This window comes from Gopherus evgoodei, unplaced genomic scaffold (assembly GCF_007399415.2).
Source record: "Gopherus evgoodei ecotype Sinaloan lineage unplaced genomic scaffold, rGopEvg1_v1.p scaffold_47_arrow_ctg1, whole genome shotgun sequence".
Classification (NCBI taxonomy): domain Eukaryota; kingdom Metazoa; phylum Chordata; order Testudines; family Testudinidae; genus Gopherus; species Gopherus evgoodei.
Genome location: NW_022060068.1, coordinates 713,442 through 726,466, shown reverse-complemented (window position 1 = coordinate 726,466; position 13,025 = coordinate 713,442). Strand labels below are relative to the sequence as shown.

General features: G+C 56.1%; 1 protein-coding gene across 3 annotated transcripts in view; it reads left to right on the top strand.

Annotated features, from left to right (window-relative positions):
- The window catches only part of AGAP3 (ArfGAP with GTPase domain, ankyrin repeat and PH domain 3), a 228,033-nt gene that overhangs the window by 72,254 nt on the left and 142,754 nt on the right, over nucleotides 1-13,025 (top strand). For all 3 annotated transcript variants that reach the window (XM_030546568.1, XM_030546569.1, XM_030546570.1), the window contains exon 2: nucleotides 10,949-11,007. In XM_030546568.1, coding sequence (XP_030402428.1) covers nucleotides 10,949-11,007 — 59 coding nt within the window. The remainder of the gene's footprint in view (nucleotides 1-10,948; nucleotides 11,008-13,025) is intronic.

Here is a 13,025-nt window from a genome sequence, read left to right as displayed (position 1 = left end):
TTCTGGTAGTGAGGGTAACTCACCATGGGAGCAGATCTAAGTGGGGATTTCCCGTGATGTTTCCATGAAGGGCATGCTTGGCAGAGACTTACCTGGCCAGGGATCGCTGGTTACAAATCTGCTCCTGAGGCAGTGCTGAAGACACCAGGTGTGCACATCAGCAACCGGTGCTGTCTGGCTTGTGTCAGGGTCCTTAAAGAATGGGCTGACACTGACCCATACAAACAAATGCCAGAGTTGCAGACCGAGGCGTGTTCTGGAGCATGTGAGGGAAGAGACCCATCACTGACTTTGCAGTATGCCTGACTCGCTGGACCACTGTGTGATCCTGGCTCCAAGGAGGGAAGTTTTCTCCCTTCTGGTTCACCTGGCAGTGCCCAGTTGTCATTTCTGTGGGTGGCCTTTGGAGTGGTGAGGGGACCTTGGTGCAGCTTCCAGGAGGAGGGTGTAGTTGTCCCAGGCATTTCATAGAATCATAGAATCTCAGGGTTGGGAGGGACCTCAAAGCAGGACCAATCCCCAACTAAATCATCCCAGCCAGGGCTTTGTCAAGCCTGACCTTAAAAACCTCCAAGGAAGGAAATTCCACCTCCTCCCTAGGTAACCCTTCCATTGCTTCACCACCCTTCTGGTGAAATAGTGTTTCCTAATATCCAACCTAAACCTCCTGCACTGCAACTTGAGACCATTGCTCCTTGTTCTGTCACCTGCCACCACTGAGAACAGTCTAGATCCATCTTCTTTGGAACCCCCTTTCAGGTAGTTGAAAGCAGCTATCCAATCCCCCCTCATTCTTCTCTTCTGCAGACTAAACAATCCCAGTTCCCTCAGACTCTCCTTATAGGTCATGTGCTCCAGCCCCCTAATCATTTTTCAGAGGGGTAGCCGTGTTAGTCTGGATCTGTAAAAGCAGCAAAGAATCCTGTGGCACCTTATAGACTAACAGACGTTTTGGAGCATGAGCTTTCGTGGGTGAATACCCACTTCCTCAGATCAAGTGGGTATTCACCCACGAAAGCTCATGCTCCAAAACGTCTGTTAGTCTATAAGGTGCCACAGGATTCTTTGCTGCTTTTACTAATCATTTTTGTTGCCCTCCACTGGACTCGTTCCAATTATTTCACATCCTCTTGTAGTGTGGGGTCCAAAACTGGACACAGTTCTCCAGATGAGGCCTCACCAATGTCGAATAGAGGGGAATGATCACGTCCCTCGATCTGCTGGCAGTGCCCCTACCTATACAGTCCAAAATGCCGTTAGCCTTCTTGGCAACAAAGGCACACTATCGACTCATCTCCAGCTTCTAGTCCATGTAACCCCTAGGTCCTTTTCTGCAGAACTGCTGTCTAGCCACTTGGTCCCTAGTCTATAGCAGTGAATGGGATTCTTCCATCTTAAGTGCAGGACTCTGCACTTGTCCTTGTTGAACCTCATCAGATTTCTTTTGGCCCAATCCTCCAACTGGCTAGGCAGCAGTTCTGCAGAAAAGGACCTAGGGGTTACAGTGGACGGGAAGCTGGAGCTGAGTCGACAGTGTGCCCTTGTTGCCAAGAAGGCTAAAAGCATTTTGGGCTGTATGAGTAGGGGCATTGCCAGCAGATCGAGAGATGTGATCATTCCCCTCTGTTCAGGATTGATAAGGCCTTATCTGGAGATCTGTGTCCAGTTTTGGGTCCCACACTACAAGAAAGATCTAGAAAAATTGCAGAGAGTCTAGGAGAGGGCAACAAAAATGATTAGAGGGCTGGGGCACATGACTTATGAGGAGAGACTGAGGGAACTGGGATTGTTTAGTCTGCAGAAGAGAAGAATGAGCGGGGGGTTGATAGCTGCTTTCAACTGCCTGAAGGGGAGTTCCGAAGAGAATGGAACTCTGCTATCCTCAGTGGTGGCAGATGACAGAACAAGGAGCAATGGTCTCAAGTTGCAGTGGGGAAGGTTTTGGTTGGATATTAGGAAACACTATTTCACTAGGAAGGTGGTGAAGCACTGGAATGGGTTACCTAGGGAGGTGGTGGAATCTCCCTCCTTAGAGGTTTTTAAGGCCCAGCTTGACAAAGCCCTGGCTGGGATGATTTAGTTGGGGTTGGTCCTGCTTTAAGCAGGGGATTGGACTAGATGCCTCCTGAGGTCCCTTCTAACCCCGATATTCTATGATTCTGTGGACATAGCAGGTTTGTTCAGCCTCTGGACTAGTTTTAGGGCTGAGATTTCGGTGCCTGGATGTTCAATGTGCTGATTAGTCCCTCAGTGACTCTGGAGTTAGGTAATTATTAAGTGCCCTCCTTTGGCAGGGCTGTCAGTCTGGGTCTGCGTGGGGAAGAGATGCCTGCACACAGAAATTGGCTGGCTGAGCAGCACCTGCTGCCACTGCTAGCTGCAGGGAGGTCGCCAGTCCAAGGAGCAGTCTGGGCCGTGTAGCCTGCGTCCTCTCCCCAACCCCCACTCCCGTGTGCTGAGTAGCTGCACGGAGCTTCTAGACATGGCTCGTGGAGTGGCTGTTGTACTTGGTAGAGGCAGAAGGAACCATCTGTTGTCCTGCACACCCGGGCGAGAGCCTTCTGTTGGGTTAATTTCAATGGAATACTGGGGCCCAAAGTCCCATGTTCCCATTCCCCTGTCCCTGTCCAGCACTGACCAGTGAAATGGTTCAGGGCTTGGAGTGCACAAACTTTGGCCTGCTTGGCCCCACGGTAATCTCTGTAACCGGCTGGTGAAGACCCAGAAAATGCAGGAAAACAGCGACAGCAAGTGAACTGTAGAACATTGAGTAAGGCGCATATTTCCTTTCCCTGGGAGCTGCGAAGGAGCTCTTCCTCCCTGTGTGACGGTCGTTAAGATGATGATAAAGATGGCAGTAACTGCCCCTTTGGGGGAGAAAAGAAGTTAGCTGGGCTGGGCTGCTGCTGGTAAAGCCCAGTCCTGCTTTCTTTAAGCCAAACACTCGCAGAAGGGAGCAGGAATGAACAGCAAAGACAGAACATGCAGCGTTTATCTCTGGTGCCGACTGTCGCTTGCAGCCTTGCTGCTGGAGCGGGCGCAGCATGGTTGGATCTGCCACTCTGACACCTGGGAACCTGTCCCCGCATCGGCCCTTTTTGTGCTGGCTTTCAGCTCCCTCTGGTCACAGGCTCAGCAGTGCCGCAGAAGAGACTGCATTGGCCAGCAAAGCCAGATTATTACACAGAAGGCAAAACGAGAGGGCTAGGAAGGAGAAGAAACACGGGGGGAACTGATGTGGGGCAGGAACCCACGTCTCGCATGGTGTTTGGGGTTTAGCTGCAGATGGTGGAGGTGGCGCTATCACCTGGGTCCCTCTCTCTGGACTGGTCTGGTCAGGATGTCTCCCAGGATCTGGACAGGGAAGGCCTGGGTCCTGGGAGACCTTGGGGGTGGCAGCCCCGGGTGAAGCTGGCTCCTTTCACTCCACCGTCTCAGCCATTTGGACTCCCCTTCCTGCCCTGCCCAGCAGAATCTCCATCGGAAGGTGCCACCAGGGGATGGTGGTGGAACAGCCCAGCTCTCATTAGTTTGTTCTCCAGTTAGGTCTGACTTCCAGCCCACCCACTGTGCTCCGTTAACTTTGGGTTCCAGTCTCCTGGGCTTACTAGCTATGTCTTAACACAGCCCTTGGGTCGCAGCAAGTGCTCGTCGTGTCTGATTTTCCGACTTTTCCCAGCCCTGTTCCTTGACGGTGGAGATGGGCTTCTGTTACGCAGCGCAGACCTCTGCCCAGAGCCCCCTCTGCGGTGGAGGCAATTCCTTTTCCTTCCTTGGACACCAGCCAGCTATCCTGCGGCTGAGCTAGAGGGGCTCTTTCGAAAGAGACGTTGGTTCCAATTTACAGGCGCCAAGGGATGGTAACTCCACCAGGGCTCAGATCAGTACTCAGGGGTTAGTTAATCTCACCGCTACACATCAGCACCTCGTTTCAAGTTTAAACTTTGCTGCCTACAAATTCCAGCTGTTGGATCTTGTTCTGTCTTTGCCTGCTGGAGAAAAGAGCCCTCCACCATCAGAGAGCCGCTCTGAGCCGTCACTGTGAGACACAAGATCCCCAGCTTGCGCGACCTACAGGCCTGGTTTCTAGAAGTTGCATTTGGCTATAATAAAATTCATGTGGTCCAAGGGAGGCCATATTGCCAGCTGTGAGGATCAGAGAGGATAAGGGCAGGTCATAGGTCTCTTTCCTTGTAGGTTCTCGAGATCCTGGACGTCTGGGGCAGAAACAGTCAATACCTCCCCTCCGCCCCGGCTTCCAGTTTTCTATACTGTTTTATATTAGTGAAGGGAAATGGAAAACCAAAGAAAAATCCCATTAATAATAAACATCAAATTCATCCAGTTCGTCCAATTGTGAGGTGAATCAGACAAATTACTATCCCCAACGATTCCTACTCCGACCCTGGACCAGCTGGGAGGGGACCGTCCATTGAAGTGTCAGCCCCACACTGGGCTTTGTGCCAGGGAGGTTTAAACAGGGTCCAGAGGGGGAGCGAACCAAACCCCACGTGTTGGGTTGCAGTTCCCATGCTGGCAATGAGCTGCTTGCCCACAGATGTGCTCTGCTCTCAGAACAGCCCAATGCGTGGCTAACAGAACTGGGTACATTTAACTCTAGATGGAAGTCGCTACATCCTCGGGTGTACACAGACGGACAGCTCCAGCCCCTCGAGAGACGCGTGGGCTCTCTTAGACAGGTGGTGGTTTGACCTCGGGCTGTTCTGGTGTCTGGGGGTGCCATGCTGATACCTGCTGTGAGCTCTTTGTGAACATGCTCGCTCTCTCCCTCGATGCCAGCGAGCACTCATGGCATTAACAAAAACAAGTGCAAGGCCGCGGAGCTAGCAGGGGCCCCCTCTGCCAAGGAAAATCAAACTAAAACCAAAAAGCTGCAAGTCCTTCTGCGAGGTGGTTGTGGTGACTTCCTGCTGCTGGAAGAAGCCGGTGCTCAAGCCGGACAGATTAGCCGGTGATCTGCCTCGCTCAGCCGATCCACAGTCATGGACTGAGTGGCTGGCTGGGCTTGATAGGACCAGTCTTCAGAGCCTGCTGATCTCTGCAAAGAGCTGCAGGTATTGCTGGTTCCTGCGTTTCTGGCAGCCGGTTGGGGGGGAGGGAACCCAGATCTCAGTGGTGTCAGAGTTCAGGCTTCAAGACATGGGCTTGGTGTGTCCTGCCTCGTGTAGCACCTCCTTTGGCCAATGGAAGCAAGGCCTTGACTGCCCAGTCAGGTTAGATTAGGTGATTTGTGCAGATGAAGATCTGCCCCTTCCCATCTGGCAAGTCCCACAAATACTGGAGGCGCAGACATGCTGAGCCAGGTGATTTTGCAAAGTTGATGCCAGCTTCTCTTGGTCCCGAGGACTCGCAGCTCGTGCCATTTGGAGCCCCAAAGGATCAGACTGTGTCAGGCTAGTGTCCAGGCTGGAACTGAAGTCATACAAACCAGTTACTTGGCTATGCAGACAGAAAAGTCCCTCTCCCAACAGCTGGGTCCTTCCCTTTTCCCTGCCATGCTGATACCTGCTGTGAGCTCTCTGTGGACATGCTCACTCCCTCCCTCGATGCCAGCGAGCACTAATGGCATTAACAAAAACAAGTGCAAGGCCGCTGAGCTAGCAGGGGCCCCCTCTGCCAAGGAAAATCAAACTAAAACATGGCAGCTCAGCTGTGAATGGCATATTTTTGTAATGGCGCCTTTTTTTAAACACCTGAAATGTGGGTGAAAGGTTAGAGTCTAACTCTGAGCAAAAGGGCTTTTCCCTGGAAGAAAGGTAATGTGCCAGCCTAGACAAGGGTAACTGGGGTAGTCCTGCCAGCCCTTGCATCCCGGGAACAGTAATGGACCAGCTGATACGGGATTTGATTAATGAAAAACTAATGAAGGGTGATGTCAATCAGCATCTTGTCAAGCAAAGTAGCTCTTTATGTTTAACACAGCACAGCACAGGACTTGCTTTTTGTGTGTGTCTCTCTCCTGCTGCCTGATTGCACACGTCTGGTGCCAAACGCAGGGTGTGGCTTTTTGTATCTCTCTCCTGCTGCCCGATTGCGCACGTCCGGTGCCAAACGTGGGGTGTGGTCTTTTGTGTGTCTCTCTGCTGCTGCCTGATTGCGCATGTCCGGTGCCAAACGCAGGGTGTGGCTGACTGGTCAGTTCGTAACTCTGAGGTTCTAGTGCAGTTCTTGGCCCCATGCTTTTTTTGTTAATGACCTGGGAGAAAACATGAGATTGTCACTGATAAAGTTTGTGAATGGCTCACAGACTGGGGGAGTGGTAAATAACGAAGAGGACGGGGCACTGACCCAGGGTGATCTGGATCGGTCAGTAAGTTGGGTGCAAGCAAACAATGTGCATCTTGGCACCACTGAATGTAAACGTTCACATCCAGGAGTGAAGAATGCGCACCACTCTGACAGGCTGGGGGCTCTATCCTGGGAAGCAGCGACTCAGGCAGAGAGTTGCAGGTGGTGATGCATAATCAGCTGAACACGAGCTCCCCGTGTCTTGCTGTGGCCAAAAGGGCTAATGGGATCCTAGAGTGCATAACCAGGGGACTCTCCAGTAGGAGCAGAGAGGTTCTTTGACCTCTTTCTTGGGCCGTAGTGCGACCACTGCTGGAATCCTGTGTCCAGTTCTGGTGCCCACTATTCAGGAAGCATGTTTACAAATCGGAGAGGGCTCAGAGAAGATGGTTAAAGGATTACAAACCTGCCTTCGGTGATTGATCTCCCACAGTCTGTCTCTTTACCTTAACACAGAGACGGTTAGGGGTGATTTGATCACACTTTATAACTACCTAACATGGCAAACAAGTCTTTGATAATGGGCTCTTCGATTTAGCAGACAAAGATATAACACGATCCAATGGCTGGAGTTGAAGCTAGACAAGTAGAGACTGGAAATAACCGGAACCTTTTTGTACCGTGTGGGTAATTAACCATTTGGGACAGCTTCCCAAGGGTTATGATGGATTATCCATCACTGGCAGGTTTTAAATTGTGCTGGGCTATTTCTCTGCAAGGTTCAAACAGGAGGGAATTCAGGGAAGACCTATGGCCTGGGTTACCCAGGAAGTCTGACGAGATGTTCACAGATTTGCTTTTGGTCTTAGAATAGGGGTAGAGCATCAGGGGGAAGTGGCAGAGTGGGGACGGAACAAGGGAGGGGTCCCGGGCTTGGAGCTCTGGCTAGGGAGAAGGAGAAAGACCTGAGTGTATCAGTCAGTCACAGAATGAGATGCAGCCAAGTTCTAGGGTTGCATCAGGCAAGGTATGTCCAGTCGAGACAGGGAAGTATTAATGCCGTTGCACAAGGCCCTGGAGTGCTGCGTGCAGTTCTGGTCACTTGTGTTCAAGAAAGCGGGATCCAGACTAGAGCAGGTGCAGTGACGGGCAGCAAGGCTAATCTCTGATTGGAGGGGTGGTCTCCGGAGAGGAGGCTGGCTCCTTTAGCCCAGCACAATGAAGGCCCATGGGATCTGATTGCCCTAGAAGTACGTCAGTGTAAATGCGAGGGAGGGGGAAGAGCTGGTGAAGCTAATGGACAATGTTGGCACAAGAACAAATGTGGACGAACGGTCAGGGAGTAGACTGAGGCAGGAAATGAGAAGCGGGTTTCTAACCTGGGAAGAGGCAGATTCTGGACAAGCCTCCCAATAGGAGCAGTGGGTACAAAGGAGCTTAAAGGCGGAGCGTGGTGAGTTTTGTGATGGGTAACAGCTGGCCATGAGGACTGGCATCAAAGACCCAGGAGGTTCATTTCAGCCCTTGTGTGATGGCTGCTGAAAGGTGGGACCCAGAGTGACTTAAAGGGACCTGATTTGGGACGTCAGACGCGTCCTCCATCCCCCCACAATGGGCTAGCTCAGGCTGGTCACTGGGAGACTTGGCCCCGACACAGCTCCGGTTCCATCCCCCCACGCCTGTGGGCTTCGCTTTGTCCCGTGGAGAGATTTGTGAGCTGAGAAGTGGCCCAGCTTGCACATGCACGAATGGGCTCACACCTGCTAGCAAGCAGGGGTGCAGTGGTGCAGGCTCACAGGTGAGTGCTCATGTACTCCGGACTGTGCAGGTGCAGTGATATGAGTGCACCAGTGAGGGTGCATGCACAGTAGTGGGTGTGGCGCAGTGGTGTGGGTACACTGGTGAGTGTGCATGCACGCTAATGCGGTGGGTGCAGTGTGCTCAGTGAGGGTATGGGTGCAGTGGAGTGTGTGCAGTGAGGAGCCCCTGTGCATGCCTAATTGGCAGGGTGCGGTGGTGAGTGCTCGTGCAGTAGTGGGCGTGGACCAGGCAGAAGGGGCAGGGCAGCCTCCACCTCCTGCAACAGGAGCTCCCCTTCTCGGGGACCCTAAATCCCCCATCAAGTGCTAAGGGCCCCAGTTGAGTGCCGTCGGCCATTGCAGGGGGTGCAGACAGCTGTGTCGTGGCACCATGGCGGCTGCTGGCTCAAAGCACTGGCCAGCAGCCCAAGCTGGCCTGGATGATGCAGCCTTCCTGCCCCAGAGGCGGTGATGGGGGCAGAGGCCACGGGGGCTCAGCGGTTACCGGCCCAGGTTGTTGCATTTAATTTCCATTGTTTGAAAGGGATAGAAAAATGGCTCCCGTGCTGGATCCTGCTGAGCTTCCTGGCTAGGAGGGACCCTGCTCTGCAGCTCTGTGCTCCTGACGGGGCTGGTGGGAGGCAGCTGTGTGAGGACTGACCTAGGACCCAGGAGACCTGGGTTCTCTTCCCAGCTCTGCCCTGGCAGGGGGGACCTCAGGCGAGTCCCTTTGCCTCTCTGTGACTCAGTATCCCCATCTGTAAGATGTGGTTAATGACACTGACCTCCTTTGTGAAGCGTTTTGAGCTCCTGCTGCACTAGGTAAGGGCTGGCTGTCATTGGTGATTGATGGAGACCGGCCTGGCGGGGCAGGGGAGGGTTTCCTGTGTTCCCAGACCACGCCCCATTGCCATGGGGTGCATGCCTGTCATGCTGCCCCCCTGCATGTACAGGAGACCGAGGCTTGCCTATGGGGCTGGGCTGGAAACCCTTCTATTGCTGGCGTGTCCTGTGCTGGGTGTCCCGTGTGAGGGGGGGCTGAGGGGTGAAGCATCGGCCGGGCCGGGACCCACAGCTGCTCGACTTGCACAACTGGTTTGGGTGGCACTGTTCTGAACTTGTCGGGTGGTTCTTAGGCAGGGGAGGAGCCACAGGTGCCAGAGAAGTGGGCTGGGGGCCATTGGATCCCACTGTTGCATGGCTGGGGGTGCATGCAGAGGGTGTGGGTGCTGTTCTCTGTGTGGGGAGAAGTCGGCCGGTGCAGGGGGGCTGTATAGCCTGGTTCCGGGGTGCAGCGGAGGCAGCAGCACCATGGGGAATGGGAGGAGGGTCGGGGCTGAGTGCCACGGGCCTGGCCAGCGATGGTGCCTGGGGTGCTGGGCGTTGCACAGGCAGTAACAGCCCCTTCCCTCCAGAACTGGCACAGGCTGGGGCAATGGACAGGGTGAGGCAGCCTCTGGCCTGGCTCTGACGTTGGCTGGGGTTTAACGAGGGGGGGGCAGCCGAACAGGGGGCAGAGCGGCTGCACAGAGCCTGAGGTGAGCAGACTGGCCAGGTTGGAGTGAATGGCCAGTCAGCGTCCGGGGGAAAGTCCAGCCCACAGTATAAAACGTGCTGCTGACGAGTTTCCTGCAGCTCTAGACGCATCTTCCCTGCCCCTCCCCTGGGTCCTTCCCCACCTGCCTCTTCCCTCGCGCTGCATCCCCTCACCTGCCCCCTGGCATCACGGCTCTGGCTGCCCCTCCCCTGCCCCTCCCCAACCTGCCTCTTCCCCCGCGCTGCGTCCCCTCACCTGCCCCCTGGCATCACGGCTCTGGCTGCCCCTCCCCTCCCACCTCCCCAACCTGCCTCTTCCCTCGCGCTGCGTCCCCTCACCTGCCCCCTCGCATCACAGCTCTGGCTGCCCCTCCGCTCCCCACCCCTCCCCTCCCCTTCCCCCCTCCCCAACCTGCCTCTTCCCCCGTGCTGCGTCCCCTCACCTGCCCCCAGGCATCATGGCTCTGGCTGCCTCTTCCTTGCCCCTCCCCCTGGGCCCTCCCCCACCTCCCACCTGCCTCTTCCCCCGCGCTGCGTCCCCTCACCTGCCCCCTGGCATCACGGCTCTGGCTGCCCCTCCCCTCCCCACCCCTTCCCTCCCCTTCCCCCCCCCCCAACCTGCCTCTTCCCCCGCGCTGCGTCCCCTCACCTGCCCCCAGGCATCACAGCTCTGGCTGCATCTTCCCTGCTCCTCCCCCTGGGCCCTCCCCCACCTCCCACTTGCCTCTTTCCTCGCGCTGCGTCCCCTCACCTGCCCCCTGGCATCACAGCTCTGGGTGTATCCCCAGCCCAGGTCACCAGCTGTCCTGATTTTATGGGATAGTCCCAGTATTCGGGGCTTTGTCTCATATCGGAGCCTGTTCCTTCCCCTCCTCCCCCCCCGGCCACCCATTGCTCACACTTGCCGTCTGGTCACCCGGCTCCTGGCTCCTGCTGATTTTCCCACCCAGTGCTGCAGCCAGCAGCTGTCTGCCTGCTGCTGGCCTCGAGGACCTGGCTCCTCCCTGGAATTTCCTTCTCCCTCCAGCCCACAGGGTTGGGGAAGGGGGTGCCACATGGTCCTAGTGCCCCTGGCGGTCACCCCTGCACAGGCTGGTCTGGGGGGTGCTGGGGAAGGGGTGCTCCCAGTGCAGACCCGGGGCTATGTCTTGGTGGCTGCTGGGCTCAGTCAGGGCTCTGTGCTGCTCCCCCCCCCCCCAGCGAGCAGCCTCTCTGAGCCCGGGTAGGGAGGCGGCCGCTGTGCTGGGGGGGTGTTGGAGCCCAGGGCGTCCCTGCGGGCAGAGGGTAGGCAGGGTGGGGATGCTGGGGGCCGAGGACTCCTCTCCCCAGCCAGGGGCTGACGGCCTCTTTTCTCTGTTCCGCAGACTCATTTGTGAACAGCCAGGAATGGACCCTGAGCCGTTCGGTGCCTGAGCTCAAAGTGGTGAGTGCTTGGCCCAGCCTGCTCTGCCCGTGGAGCCCCTCGGAGGGCCTGTGGCTGGGGCGTGTGCCTACTTGTGAGCCGTGGGAGTGAGGCCCCCCTGCTCTGCGGGAGGTGGGGCAGGCCTGCCATGTGCATGTCCCCTTGGATGGTGTCAGCTGCATGGGCTGGGTCCTCTGCAACCCTGGGAATGAAGTCAGACGGGGCCCTCGGGCAGTGTGACTCCCCTGGGGTGCGCGCTCACCAGGGCAAGCCCCCTCCTCCTGGGTCTGACCTCAGAGCGTTCAGTCCCTATTCGCACCAGGAGCACCCTGCAGCGAGTAGAGAACACCTGGGGAGCCTCACCCCCTCCCAAGGGCTCTGCCCCCCAAAGCGCAGCCAGCAGGGACTCCCAGCCAGCATGTGACACAGACGGGTTATTAGTCGTCGGGAGCACAGTATAGACCAGAGCTCGTTAGCACAGGAAACTGCAAGTTACAGCCAAGTCCATCCTGGGGGGATCCAGAGCCCTGGGCTTCCCCTTCCCCACAAGTCGCAACCAGGAGACTGACCAGTTTCCAGCCACCCAGCCTCAGGCACACCCAGCTGCCTCTACTCCCGCCAACTGGTCACCTGGTCTCCACCTCTCACTTTGTTCTCCAACTCAGGGCAGGGGGTCCGGCCATCAGTTGCCAGGACAGAGTGTTGACCCCGGCATTCTCTGGCAGTCACACCTGCCCTCTAGGGGTCTCTGATCACACACCCTTATCCCACCACCTGGAGACTGGTGCAAAACACAAGGGAAACCGAGGCACCTTGAGGCCGTATTCATACAAAACATTAAGAAAACTCTCATTTTGTCACTGCTTGGCTGGTATTGGGTCCTTAGACGTGAAAGCCCCAGGGACCATTCTGCCCATCCCATCCAGCCTCCTGCAGGGTCCAGGGCAGGGCCCCTCATCCAGGGAATCCTTCAGCCCAGCCCAGCTAGCGCAGGTGTGTTAGAGAGACTCCCGGTCGGGATTCACCCTGTGTGATGGAGTCCCTGCCCCCCCCACCAGTCAGCTGTCCCATTGTCTGTCTCCATTCAGCCCCTGTCTGTTCCTGGTGTCCTGTTATGTGGTGATAGGTGCCTGGGAGAACCAAGCTCCTCTCCCCTCCCCTCTGCCTTACTGTTGGCTGCTCCATTTCCCTCCCTGTGTGCAGCCTCGCACTGTTCAGGGCACTCCTGTGTGTGGCCTTGGGCATGGCAGCAGTGTTGAGGTATCTGGATTTCCCTCCCACTGACGGTGGATCTCATACTTGGCCTTAGGATTCAGGACCTGGCTGGGAGTCGGGGGACCCAGATTCAATTCTGGGCTCTGCCACAGACTCTCTGTGGGACTTTGGGCAGGTCCCTGTGAGCCTGAGCCCCATCCATGCAGTTCACTGGGTGTGCAGCATGGCCAGGCTGTGCTCAGAACAGGAGTTAGCTCTCCCGGTGCATCACACCAGCAAAGAGCTCCTGGCGTGGCTAGGTCCTGCCCAGTCTCCCAGGGCCCTCAGTGGGTGCTCTCTTGCCAGCACCCCACCTGGCTGGTGCTGGAGCTGGGTCTGGCACCTCAGCATGTCTGGGACTTGTTCTCTGTCTGCACAGAACTTCAGGGATTTTAAGTCTGGAAAGCCTGTCCTGTAGAGAGAGACTGGAGAAGCTCATTCTGCTTAGCTTAGCAAAGGGACGGTTCACAGTCCAGAAGTGCCTAAGCGGGGAGGAGATTTGATCTCCCAGATGAAGGTAGAACAAGAGCCAGTGGCTGGAAGTTGATGTCGGTAAAGTTCAAACTGGAAATAAACAATTTTTTTCCCAGCAAGGATAATTCCCCACTGGAACAGCTGGCCTGGGCATGGGATGGGTGTGACGGGTTCCCCCTGGGGTACCACCTGGAACTGGGGTACCACTGAGCCCCATGACCCTCCAGTCTGGGCTCCCTCTCACACTGCACTGCTGTGACAAGCTACAAAGCCCTCCAGCCTGCATGCTCACCAGCACACACACAGGTAGG